A 13,134-nucleotide genomic window follows, 5' to 3' on the forward strand; every position below is an offset into this window, starting at 1 on the left:
ATGTCCGTGGGTATCTGCGTGCACAGCTGTAGCTATGGATGCAGATATGGATACAAATTTTGTATCCGTGCAGGGCTCTGGGCATAACCACCAGGAGACTATCCCAGTATAGTCTGCGTGCCGCATGTGAGTGGACTTGGGATAATCCCCAGCCAGCGAGGATTCTGACTTTGGTCTCTCTGATCATCTGGGTGCAGAGGAGGATCTGAGCTGCGTCTTTGGGAGCTAGCTTTCGCATGGACTCGGGGCACAGCCCCCAACCTGCACCGGCTCCTCTAGCAGGGACAGGGCTATTCACTAGCCACCATGGGGCAAATACATTTGCTCCTTGACTGGAAATGTTACAGCCTGTAAAACCCTGCTTTGCCCCCAAGTTCATCGGAACCCTCCTAAATCACGGATGGGGAAACTGAGGCACAGAGCAGGGCTGGGACTTACTCAGCCAGCTGGCTGGTTCCCAGCCCAGGGCCGTGTTCACGGGACCATGCCATGTCCACCTGCAGGCACATGCATTTGTGCACCCTGCCTGCGCGGGGGTATTGGAATGTCCTTCCACCCCCCGAGCCCCGGCCACTCCCATCTCACCTTGGTTTTGCTCAGCTTGTCGGAGCCCACATCCCGAACGGGTTCCTGCTCCTGGGAGCCCTCGGCCTCCTTCTCCGAGGCCAGCCTGTTGTCCAGCTCCTTCTCCTTCTCCTTCTCCTCCTCGTCCTCCCCTTTCAGCCGCGCCACCTCCTGGCCCAGCTGCTCCTTCTCGCTCAGCACCTCCTGCCGCTCCCGCTTCAGGCTGGTCAGCTCCTTGGTCAGGGTCTCCAGCTTCTGCCGCAGCTGGCGCACCTCCTCCCGGGCCTTGTTGCGCTCCGCCCGCACCTTGCTCCACTTCTCCCGCCAGTTGGCGGTGCAGTCCGACCACCAGCGCATGGTCTTCTCCATCTGGGCCGCCCGGGCCCGGGCCTCCTCCAGCTCCCGCAGCCGGAGCTCCTCCCGGCTCTCCCAGTCGCCGTCCAGGCACACGGCGCCCAGAAGCGGGAGCTGGGGCGGGCCTGGCGAGGGGGTCCCGCTCTGCGGGGTGGGGGGCATGGAGTCGGGCAGGCTCATCGCCTCGGGCTGGGGGCTGCCCAGGATGTGGAGGAGGCTGGTCTTGGAGAGCTGAGGTGAGTCGGCCAGGCGGGAGCTGGGGCTATGACTCATGGCGGCTCCGGGACAAGGCCACGCTCAGATTTGGGGACACAAGTTCTTTCTTGTCTACTGCCACGGGGAAGGGTAGGGAACGCCGGACCCAGACTCGCCCTGCACGGACAGTTACAGGGTGAGATCAAGAGGAGCCCCGTCTATCCCAGGTCAGAAACAGGCCAGGCATGATGGGCTGAGCAGCCAGACCCTCTCCAGAAGGTGCCTGAGACAAAGAAGGGCAGACATGGTCCGTCTTCCATGGCCTAGCCCCTGAGGGGCACCGCGGATGGCACCCCAGTGGAAGGGACACACCCCGGTACCTCCTCACTGGGAGACAGCTGGAGGCTGTGGCCTGTCATGTTCTTGCTTTCCTGCGTTCTCCCACCAGGCTGGTTTCTCCCGTGGGCAGATGATCCTGGAGCCCTGAAAGGAGGAGAAAGATGAGCTGTACAAACCACCGCTTGTCCCTCAAGCCAGCCCGGAAGTCTGCACTTCTCTTTCCCGCCTCAGGGTCCAGTAGCGACATCCCACCGCCCGGGGCAAGAGGCCTCCTAACCCCTCCGCAGACATCATGGGAGAGAGGACAACCAGGAAGAGACGCGCGGTGGAGAACCACTGGGAAATGCTGCAGCTCCTGACAGGAACTGGCTGCTGCTTTGGTTCTGATCCCGCCGGGCTGTTCCGCAAGGCCCCAGGGATTCTGGTTGCTGCAGATTTTGGAGGCCTAATTTGGGGCACAGCGAAGGGAGTGGGTTTCCAGAGGGCGGCAGCTTGGCCCGTCCTGAAATCACGCCCCTTTCAGGACACGTTGGAAAATCTTGGTCACCTTTTCAAGCAGCCACGAAATTTGGACGCCCCAAATGACACTGAGGGCGTCCCTGTGAGGAGGCGCAGAGCAACCACAAGTCGGTGGAAGCCAGCGGGAGTTGTGGGAACTCAGCTCCTCTAACAATCAGCCCCCGGCGTCTCCAGGTGGACACCCAAAACGGGTTGATCCAAACTCTCCCAGGTGCCAACGTTATGGACTGGAATTGGGCTTTGTCTCACTGTTCACACTGAGTCTCCTGTGGAGATTTCCACAGAGATTTTACCATGGGTCCCGGTAAATTTTATCTTGCCTCCGCACTGCGGGCTGACCGCTCGAGGGCTCTTCCAGCCCAGCGTCGCTATGGCTATGTCTACACTGCCGCTTTTTATTGGAAAAAGGTACGCAAATTATGTGCCACAATTTGCGTACCTTTTTCCGATAGTTTTGTCCTGTCTACACGGGGCCAAATTTTGGAAAAACTTCCGTTCAGAAGAGCCCTTCTTTCTTGTGGCACGAGGAAGACTGTGCTTCTGAAAGAGCACGTTTGCTCTTCCGCAAAAAATGTCGGAAGCGCAGACGCATTCCCTGGACGTGGCAGAGTTTTTCCGGGATACCTCTGGTAACCTGGAAAACCTCCATAGACTAGACGTAGCCTATGAGTCCATATAGACAATGTATCAACATTTCCTCTCAAGAATTTTCAGAGCACAAGCTAAAATGTGCCAGCCCTGCCCACTCTGTCCGGACTCTAGAAATCAGCGACGTCCTTTCTCCCCCTTACCACCCAGCGTCCTTGCCCATCTAGGGGCCATGAGCAGGTTTCAGGGGGTCTGCCAAACAGGCCAGCATTAGACTCACTGAGGCCCGGGACAGAAAGCTGAAGCCCGGGACTCCCGCCCCGCCACCCAGGTTTGAGCAACTGAACTTTGTGGGGCCCACGGTGGCCCCAGGGCGAACTGCTCTGCTTGCTAACCCCTAATGCCAGCCCTGGCTGTTATATGCAGAAAACCCGGTATTGTGGCCCAGGTGAGCCATGGAGGTTTTATAGCATGGGGGGAGGGGAGGGGTAAGAACAACTCCTGTCTTACGCCATCCACGGAGAAGAGCTTCCAGTCCAAACGGAGCCTGCAACCCTACTGCTGTGCAAACCGGAACGGAACCAAACTCACCTTCCCACAGCTGTGCCGGCCGGGCGAGGCGGTGCAGGGTAAACTGCAGTGCAGGTTTCAAAGTGGGGAGAGGCCACTGCCATGGGTCTAGGCTGACTTCCTGCACCCCGAAGGCCAGAGAATTCCCCCCCCCCCCCACCCTTCCTATGAGGAGGGAATTCTTTTTCTCTTCAGCAACTTGTGCGTAAGCTCGACCGCGTCGGGTCAAACAGCATCCCATCTTGATTGAACAAGTCAAGCGACCGAGCATCCACCCCATCCCTGGGCAAGCTCTCCCCGTGGCTCATTCCATCGCCTCTCCTTTCCAGCTCAAATCTGTCCCTCTTCCAGCCGCTGGCTCTTATTTTGCCCATATCCGCGAGATGAAAGAGCTCCCGCCGGACACAGATTCGATAGACCAGCATCAAGTTGCCTCTGGGCCTTTGTTTTGCTAAGCTGCCACCTAAGGACTTGTCTTCACTGCACAGCCCCTTCCCTGGCCCTCGCCAGGACCTCCCAGGCTGCACTCAGCTCGCAGCAAGTGGTCCTTGGAAACACCTTCGCAGATGTGGCAGGGGCAAGTGCTCCAGAGGGGCCGTGCCGGTTCCATGGTGCCGCCAGGCCGAGGGGGCCCAGGCCGGGAGCTGGATAGCGCCCCGGTGGGGGAAGCAACGCTCGGGGGGAATTCTCGGCACGGGAACAGGAAGCGCGCGCCACAAGCAGGTGGTCAGGTGCGGAGGGAGAGACACGGAGCAGGCGAGGGACGTACGCACCTGGGAGGAGCTGGCAGTGCCAAGGTGCAGTTTGGGGCTGGGGAACCAGCCAGGGGCCTATCATGAGAGGCAGCCACCCAGCTTCTCTGTTGGCAAGGGTGAGGCAGGGCCAGAGAGCCGGCACTGAGGCAAGGTGGCAGCAGCTGGCCGGCTGGGACGCACTCTGGAGGGCCGGGCAGCCTGGCCGGCTTCAGCCCCAGCTCACATTCTGGAGAGTGATTGCTACTAGGGTTGCCAGATGGTCTCCCAAAAAATACCAAACACACGGGCTAAAAATTTGTCGAGCAAAAAAAAAAAACCCACCCGCACCGAACACACATCCTGCGGCTGCCGCCAAGAGCCACCAAGCTGGGAACAGAGGGGGAGGCAGCAGAGCCTGCTACCCCAAGGAGAGAGGCAGACCCCGGGCAACACAATGGCAGGGCGGGGTGGGGGGGGACCATGGGTGGGAAGGTGACTCCCCCACAGCCTGGTCTTTGGTGACCCAGTGGGAAGAGGCAGAAATTCCACCCCAGTCGGTTTTGGCTGAGCGCCCAAGGGAGGCGCCTAAACGCAACCACAAAGCGCCTGCGGGCGTCTCTCCTGGACGACGGCGCCGCAACGCGCGTGACCAGCGCTCGGGGCAGGGACGGGGCTTCCCCTCCTCCCCACGGCGTCACTCCTCCTCACACGCAACCAGCTGAGGGCTCCCAGCGCCGCCTCCCGGCCACCCCCCACCCCGTCCCGCCAAGCTTCTGCACCCAACCACAGGCTCCCAGCGCCGATCGCGCCCCGCCTCCCAGCCACCCCCCACCCCGTCCCGCCAAGCTTCTGCACCCAACCACAGGCTCCCAGCGCCGATCGCGCCCCGCCTCCCAGCCACCCCCCACCCCGTCCCGCCAAGCTTCTGTACCCAACCACAGGCTCCCAGCGTCGATCGCGCCCCGCCTCCCAGCCACCCCCCACCCCGTCCCGCCAAGCTTCTGCACCCAACCACAGGCTCCCAGCGTCGATCGCGCCCCACCTCCCAGCCACCCCCCACCCCGTCCCGCCAAGCTTCTGTACCCAACCACAGGCTCCCAGCGTCGATCGCGCCCCGCCTCCCAGCCACCCCCCACCCCGTCCCGCCAAGCTTCTGTACCCAACCACAGGCTCCCAGCGTCGATCGCGCCCCGCCTCCCAGCCACCCCCCCCACCCCGTCCCGCCAAGCTTCTGCACCCAACCACAGGCTCCCAGCGCCGATCGCGCCCCGCCTCCCAGCCACCCCCCACCCCGTCCCGCCAAGCTTCTGTACCCAACCACAGGCTCCCAGCATCGATCGCGCCCCGCCTCCCAGCCACCCCCCCCACCCCGTCCCGCCAAGCTTCTGCACCCAACCACAGGCTCCCAGCGCCGATCGCGCCCCGCCTCCCAGCCACCCCCCACCCCGTCCCGCCAAGCTTCTGCACCCAACCACAGGCTCCCAGCGTCGATCGCGCCCCACCTCCCAGCCACCCCCCCACCCCGTCCCGCCAAGCTTCTGCACCCAACCACAGGCTCCCAGCGCCGATCGCGCCCCGCCTCCCAGCCACCCCCCCACCCCGTCCCGCCAAGCTTCTGCACCCAACCACAGGCTCCCAGCGCCGATCGCGCCCCGCCTCCCAGCCACCCCCCACCCCGTCCCGCCAAGCTTCTGCACCCAACCACAGGCTCCCAGCGTCGATCGCGCCCCGCCTCACAGCCACCCCCCACCCCGTCCCGCCAAGCTTCTGCACCCAACCACAGGCTCCCAGCGTCGATCGCGCCCCGCCTCCCAGCCACCCCCCACCCCGTCCCGCCAAGCTTCTGTACCCAACCACAGGCTCCCAGCGCCGATCGCGCCCCGCCTCCCAGCCACCCCCCACCCCGTCCTGCCAAGCTTCTGCACCCAACCACAGGCTCCCAGTGCCGATCGCGCCCCGCCTCCCAGCCACCCCCCACCCCGTCCCGCCAAGCTTCTGCACCCAACCACAGGCTCCCAGCGCCGATCGCGCCCCGCCTCCCAGCCACCCCCCCCACCCCGTCCCGCCAAGCTTCTGCACCCAACCACAGGCTCCCAGCGCCGATCGCGCCCCGCCTCCCAGCCACCCCCCACCCCGTCCCGCCAAGCTTCTGCACCCAACCACAGGCTCCCAGCGCCGATCGCGCCCCGCCTCCCAGCCACCCCCCACCCCGTCCCGCCAAGCTTCTGCACCCAACCACAGGCTCCCAGCGCCGCCTCCCAGCCACCCCCCACCCCGTCCCGCCAAGCTTCTGCACCCAACCACAGGCTCCCAGCGCCGATCGCGCCCCGCCTCCCAGCCACCCCCCACCCCGTCCCGCCAAGCTTCTGCACCCAACCACAGGCTCCCAGCGTCGATCGCGCCCCGCCTCCCAGCCACCCCCCACCCCGTCCCGCCAAGCTTCTGTACCCAACCACAGGCTCCCAGCGCCGATCGCGCCCCGCCTCCCAGCCACCCCCCACCCCGTCCCGCCAAGCTTCTGCACCCAACCACAGGCTCCCAGCGTCGATCGCGCCCCGCCTCCCAGCCACCCCCCACCCCGTCCCGCCAAGCTTCTGCACCCAACCACAGGCTCCCAGCGTCGATCGCGCCCCGCCTCCCAGCCACCCCCCCCACCCCGTCCCGCCAAGCTTCTGCACCCAACCACAGGCTCCCAGCGTCGATCGCGCCCCGCCTCCCAGCCACCCCCCACCCCGTCCCGCCAAGCTTCTGTACCCAACCACAGGCTCCCAGCGTCGATCGCGCCCCGCCTCCCAGCCACCCCCCACCCCGTCCCGCCAAGCTTCTGTACCCAACCACAGGCTCCCAGCGTCGATCGCGCCCCGCCTCACAGCCACCCCCCACCCCGTCCCGCCAAGCTTCTGTACCCAACCACAGGCTCCCAGCGTCGATCGCGCCCCGCCTCCCAGCCACCCCCCACCCCGTCCCGCCAAGCTTCTGTACCCAACCACAGGCTCCCAGGGTCGATCGCGCCCCGCCTCCCAGCCACCCCCCACCCCGTCCCGCCAAGCTTCTGCACCCAACCACAGGCTCCCAGCGCCGATCGCGCCCCACCTCCCAGCCACCCCCCACCCCGTCCCGCCAAGCTTCTGCACCCAACCACAGGCTCCCAGGGTCGATCGCGCCCCGCCTCCCAGCCACCCCCCACCCCGTCCCGCCAAGCTTCTGCACCCAACCACAGGCTCCCAGCGCCGATCGCGCCCCGCCTCCCAGCCACCCCCCCCACCCCGTCCCGCCAAGCTTCTGCACCCAACCACAGGCTCCCAGCGTCAATCGCGCCCCGCCTCCCAGCCACCCCCCACCCCGTCCCGCCAAGCTTCTGCACCCAACCACAGGCTCCCAGTGCTGATTACGGCCCGCCTCCCAGCCCCCACCCACAGCCCCCCACAGGCTTCCATCCGGCACCCAGCCGGAAAAACAGAAAATACGGACATTGCACATACTACATTTCACACACACACACACACTTCACACTCAGAGACATACACACACACTACGTTTCACACACAGACACACACTTCACACTCACACATTTCACATGCACACATTTCAGATACACACACTACATTTCTCACACAGACACACAGAGATACGTTACATTTCACACACACACAGCCACACAACATTTCACACACACACACGCAAACACTACATTTCACACACACACACACACACACACACACACACACGCTACATTTGACCTGAAGCAACCAAAACCAAAGGGGTCCTCAATGTGGCTGGACCCCAGGACTGGTGTGTGTGTGTGTGTGTGTGTGTGTGTGTGTGTGTGTGTGTGTGTGTGTGTGTGTGTGTGTGTACACACACGCACTTGGGGGGGAGGGGTCAGGCTAAACACGGATGCGAGCGCCTGACAATTGAGGGGCTCTGGAACAGGTTGTGGGGCGGTTGGATTCAAGATCCAGCCTGGCAGCGTCACTCCAGCCAGATGCTGGGAACTCCCCGGCCGCATGCGGAAGCCGCGGGGCAGCGCGCTCGACGGAGGCAGGCCAGGGCGGTGGGGTTCAGGGCGTGCTTTGATCAGGAGCCCTCTTGCCTTCCTCCCTCTCCAGGCACCACCAGAAGCCCAGCCCTGCCGGCGCCTGCTGCGTTGCACTCGAGCCAGGCAACCGATGAAAGCTGCCCCTTTTCCTGGGGGCTGGCGCTGTAAGATGCCCCAGACGGATGTGCCGTGCCAGGGGCACAGTGGGGCAGCGACAGCGCTTGCACCCAGCCGGGCCGAGGGCAACCACTGCCCTTTGGCAGCTTGGCTCCTGGACCGGGCCGGGCTCAGACGAGAGCGTTTTCTCCACGTGCTGCATGACGAAAGTGACTGAAACCCGACAGCGTCCCTGTGGCTCGGGCTGCACCCCCGGCCTTGGCAGGGCTCCCCAGGGTTGCGCTGGGCCAGGGATCTGGAAGACGCAGGCAGGGGCCGGGGCCAGCTGTCTGCCTCTGCCCTGCTGGTGCACGGGGTTCCTCCTCGGCCGGGAGAAAGAGGTGAGGAGCCTGAGATCCTGCAGCATCTGCTCCTCCCCGTCCTGTCGGGGTGCCCTGCTGTGATGGGGAGCCTGGAGGGCAGCCCTAACCACTGCCAAGCACTGCCCCACCACAGTGCCCTGCGGCCGGAGCGCTCCACCCCACCCCGCTCACCCTCTATGGGGAGCAGAGTCCACAGGGGCCCCGAGACACGCTCTCCCTGGCCTTCCCTTAACTGCCCCTCTGCCTAGCTGACGAGAGCTGGGCACCAAGTCCTGTGCCTGACACAGGATTTATGTGGCTCTCTCAGCCCCCTAGGGCAGCTTCACCCCCTTGTGGGCGTCAAGCCGCCCCCCCCCCCAAGCCGTGCACCCGACCGGAGCCCCGGGGAGAGACCTGGAAACAAGGAACGCTTCCGCCAGCCCGCCCATCGCAATTCAACTTGGCTGCAGCTCCCGGCGCTCGAGGCCACTTCCCTGGGCTGGGGAAACCACAGCTGCATCCTGCTGCCCTCGGGAGCCCGGCCTCCCCAGCACATCCCGGCCCGTTGGAGTTCTGCCGGACCCTGGCTCCTCGGCCTCCCTCTCGCTGGCCGGCCATCGCCGCAGGAGCTCAGAGCCCGGCTTGTCCTACAGCCCCTCTGGCCTCAATCCTGCTCCCAGCTGACCCAGTGGGAACCCTGCTATTGGCCGCAATGGGCTGCCCGGCTTTTTCCTCTTTCCTAGCTCGCTCCTTTTCCAGCCCCACCTCCACAACTCGTCTTCGTGCCCCGGCAATTCCCCGCCTCTGGCACAAGGACCCCTGGCTCCAGACGATCTGTCCAAGCCCTGCCTCAGCAGACCCCAGCGTGGCTTCCCCTCCTCCTCCTCACGCAGGTCCAGCTCTGCCCCTTGGAAAGGCTTCGGGGCGCCGGCTCTGTCCCCCTTTGTACGTGCCCGCTCCCTACGCCCCCGCCGCGCCTGCTCCTTGCTGCTCCTGGCGTCTCCTTCCCCCGTGCTCCACGGCCAGGCTGGCCAGCAATACCGGGCCAGAGCCGGAGCTGCTGTTCATTGGCTTGGCCCCGGGGAAGTCTACGGAGGGAAGCAAAGTCAGTACAGTCGCACCAGGGAGGGTCTGTGCTCCCCTGCCTGCAGCATCCAGTGATGGCTCCAGACGCTAAGTAGCCCTCCCTGTGCTCCTCGCTCTCGCCCTCCAGCTGTTCTGCATACGGCCCCCTCACCCCCCACCCTGGCGTGGGAGCCTCTTCCCTGCCCCCTTCTACTTTACTCACGCCTGGGCCAGAAAGGTCTTTACACCGCTCGGCTCTCGGATGCGCGTCCACCCCGCCCCAGCTCACTCCCCGCCCCACAACGCCACGGGAAGGGCTGGGAGGGAAGGGGGTGCGGGATCAGTCTGGGGGCATAAATCACGGGCGGTAACAGAAAGGGGAGCCGGAGGGTGAACAGGCCTCGTCAGAGTGTGGCAGCGGCAGCAGATGGCCGTGGACCCACCAGAAAATGCAGCAACGTTCTCGCTGACCAGAATGTGCCCGGAGACCTCAAAGGCCAAGAGCAGCGAATGCTGAGGGGAGCCAGGCCGGGCTGGAAAAGGGCTCACAGGGGAGCCAGGCCGGGCTGGAAAAGGGCTCACAGGGGAGCCAGGCCGGGCGCACTAGCCCAGGGGCTCACAGGGGAGCCAGGCCGGGCGCACTAGCCCAGGGGCTCACAGGGGAGCCAGGCCGGGCGCACTAGCCCAGGGGCTCACAGGGGAGCCAGGCCAGGCGCACTAGCCCAGGGGCTCACAGGGGAGCCAGGCCGGGCGCACTAGCCCAGGGGCTCACAGGGGAGCCAGGCCGGGCGCACTAGCCCAGGGGCTCACAGGGGAGCCAGGCCGGGCGCACTAGCCCAGGGGCTCACAGGGGAGCCAGGCCGGGCGCACTAGCCCAGGGGCTCACAGGGGAGCCAGGCCGGGCGCACTAGCCCAGGGGCTCACAGGGGAGCCAGGCTGGGCGCACTAGCCCAGGGGCTCACAGGGGAGCCAGGCCGGGCGCACTAGCCCAGTGGCTCAGGGGGGAGCCAGGCTGGGCGCACTAGCCCAGGGGCTCACAGGGGAGCCAGGCTGGGCGCACTAGCCCAGGGGCTCACAGGGGAGCCAGGCCGGGCGCACTAGCCCAGTGGCTCAGAGGGGAGCCAGGCAGGGCGCACTAGCCCAGTGGCTCAGGGGGGAGCCAGGCTGGGCGCACTAGCCCAGTGGCTCAGAGGGGAGCCAGGCCGGGCGCACTAGCCCAGGGGCTCAGAGAGGAGCCAGGCCGGGCGCACTAGCCCAGGGGCTCACAGGGGAGCCAGGCCGGGCGCACTAGCCCAGGGGTTCAAAGGGAAGCCAGGCCGGGCGCACTAGCCCAGGGGTTCAAAGGGAAGCCAGGCCGGGCGCACTAGCCCAGGGGCTCAGAGGGGAGCCAGGCCGGGCGCACTAGCCCAGGGGTTCAAAGGGAAGCCAGGCCGGGCGCACTAGCCCAGGGGTTCAAAGGGAAGCCAGGCCGGGCGCACTAGCCCAGGGGCTCAGAGGGGAGCCAGGCCGGGCGCACTAGCCCAGGGGTTCAAAGGGAAGCCAGGCCGGGCGCACTAGCCCAGGGGCTCACAGGGGAGCCAGGCCGGGCGCACTAGCCCAGGGGCTTACAGGGGAGCCAGGCCGGGCGCACTAGCCCAGGGGCTTACAGGGGAGCCAGGCCGGGCGCACTAGCCCAGGGGCTCACAGGGGAGCCAGGCCGGGCGCACTAGCCCAGGGGCTCACAGGGGAGCCAGGCCGGGCGCACTAGCCCAGGGGCTTACAGAGGAGCCAGGCCGGGCGCACTAGCCCAGGGGCTTACAGGGGAGCCAGGCCGGGCGCACTAGCCCAGAGGTTCAAAGGGAAGCCAGGCAGGGCGCACTAGCACAGGGGCTCACAGGGGAGCCAGGCCGGGCGCACTAGCCCAGTGGCTCAGGGGGGAGCCAGGCTGGGCGCACTAGCCCAGGGGCTCAGAGGGGAGCCAGGCCGGGCGCACTAGCCCAGGGGCTCACAGGGGAGCCAGGCCGGGCGCACTAGCCCAGGGGCTCAGAGGGGAGCCAGGCCGGGCGCACTAGCCCAGGGGCTCACAGGGGAGCCAGGCAGGGCGCACTAGCCCAGGGGCTCAGAGGGGAGCCAGGCTGGGCGCACTAGCCCAGGGGCTCACAGGGGAGCCAGGCCGGGCGCACTAGCCCAGGGGCTCACAGGGGAGCCAGGCCGGGCGCACTAGCCCAGGGGCTCAGAGGGGAGCCAGGCCGGGCGCACTAGCCCAGGGGCTCAGAGGGGAGCCAGGCCGGGCGCACTAGCCCAGGGGCTCACAGGGGAGCCAGGCCGGGCGCACTAGCCCAGGGGCTCAGAGGGGAGCCAGGCCGGGCGCACAAGCCCAGGGGCTCAGAGGGGAGCCAGGCCGGGCGCACTAGCCCAGGGGCTCACAGGGGAGCCAGGCCGGGCGCACTAGCCCAGGGGCTCAGAGGGGAGCCAGGCCGGGCGCACTAGCCCAGGGGCTCAGAGGGGAGCCAGGCCGGGCGCACTAGCCCAGGGGCTCAGAGAGGAGCCAGGCCGGGCGCACTAGCCCAGGGGCTCAGAGAGGAGCCAGGCCGGGCGCACTAGCCCAGGGGCTCACAGGGGAGCCAGGCCGGGCGCACTAGCCCAGGGGCTTACAGGGGAGCCAGGCCGGGCGCACTAGCCCAGGGGCTCACAGGGGAGCCAGGCCGGGCGCACTAGCCCAGGGGTTCAAAGGGAAGCCAGGCCGGGCGCACTAGCCCAGGGGTTCAAAGGGAAGCCAGGCCGGGCGCACTAGCCCAGGGGTTCAAAGGGAAGCCAGGCCGGGCGCACTAGCCCAGGGGTTCAAAGGGAAGCCAGGCCGGGCGCACTAGCCCAGGGGTTCAAAGGGAAGCCAGGCAGGGCGCACTAGCCCAGGGGTTCAAAGGGAAGCCAGGCCGGGTGCACTAGCCCAGGGGTTCAAAGGGAAGCCAGGCCGGGCGCACTAGCCCAGGGGTTCAAAGGGAAGCCAGGCCGGGCGCACTAGCCCAGGGGTTCAAAGGGAAGCCAGGCAGGGCGCACTAGCCCAGGGGCTTACAGGGGAGCCAGGCTGGGCGCACTAGCCCAGGGGTTCAAAGGGAAGCCAGGCAGGGCGCACTAGCCCAGGGGCTCACAGGGGAGCCAGGCTGGGCGCACTAGCCCAGGGGCTCAGAGGGAAGCCAGGCTGGGCGCACCAGCCCAGGGGCGCACAGGGGAGTCAGACCGGGCGCACTAGCCCAGGGGTTCAAAGGGAAGCCAGGCCGGGCGCACTAGCCCAGGGGTTCAAAGGGAAGCCAGGCAGGGCGCACTAGCCCAGGGGCTCACAGGGGAGCCAGGCTGGGCGCACTAGCCCAGTGGCTCAGAGGGGAGCCAGGCCGGGCGCACTAGCCCAGGGGTTCAAAGGGAAGCCAGGCAGGGCGCACTAGCCCAGGGGTTCAAAGGGAAGCCAGGCCGGGTGCACTAGCCCAGGGGTTCAAAGGGAAGCCAGGCCGGGCGCACTAGCCCAGGGGTTCAAAGGGAAGCCAGGCCGGGCGCACTAGCCCAGGGGTTCAAAGGGAAGCCAGGCAGGGCGCACTAGCCCAGGGGCTTACAGGGGAGCCAGGCTGGGCGCACTAGCCCAGGGGTTCAAAGGGAAGCCAGGCAGGGCGCACTAGCCCAGGGGCTCACAGGGGAGCCAGGCTGGGCGCACTAGCCCAGGGGCTCAGAGGGAAGCCAG

At 66.6% G+C, this 13,134-nt stretch overlaps 1 protein-coding gene across 2 annotated transcripts in view; it reads right to left on the reverse strand.

Annotated features, from left to right (window-relative positions):
* Positions 1 to 13,134, reverse strand: part of CCDC102A (coiled-coil domain containing 102A) — a 49,616-nt gene that overhangs the window by 19,687 nt on the left and 16,795 nt on the right. For both annotated transcript variants that reach the window (XM_075940425.1, XM_075940426.1), the window contains one exon: positions 586 to 1,596. In XM_075940425.1, the coding sequence (XP_075796540.1) occupies positions 586 to 1,191 (606 nt within the window). In that variant the 5' untranslated portion in view covers positions 1,192 to 1,596. The remainder of the gene's footprint in view (positions 1 to 585; positions 1,597 to 13,134) is intronic.

This window comes from Pelodiscus sinensis, chromosome 12 (assembly GCF_049634645.1).
Source record: "Pelodiscus sinensis isolate JC-2024 chromosome 12, ASM4963464v1, whole genome shotgun sequence".
Lineage (NCBI taxonomy): Eukaryota > Metazoa > Chordata > Testudines > Trionychidae > Pelodiscus > Pelodiscus sinensis.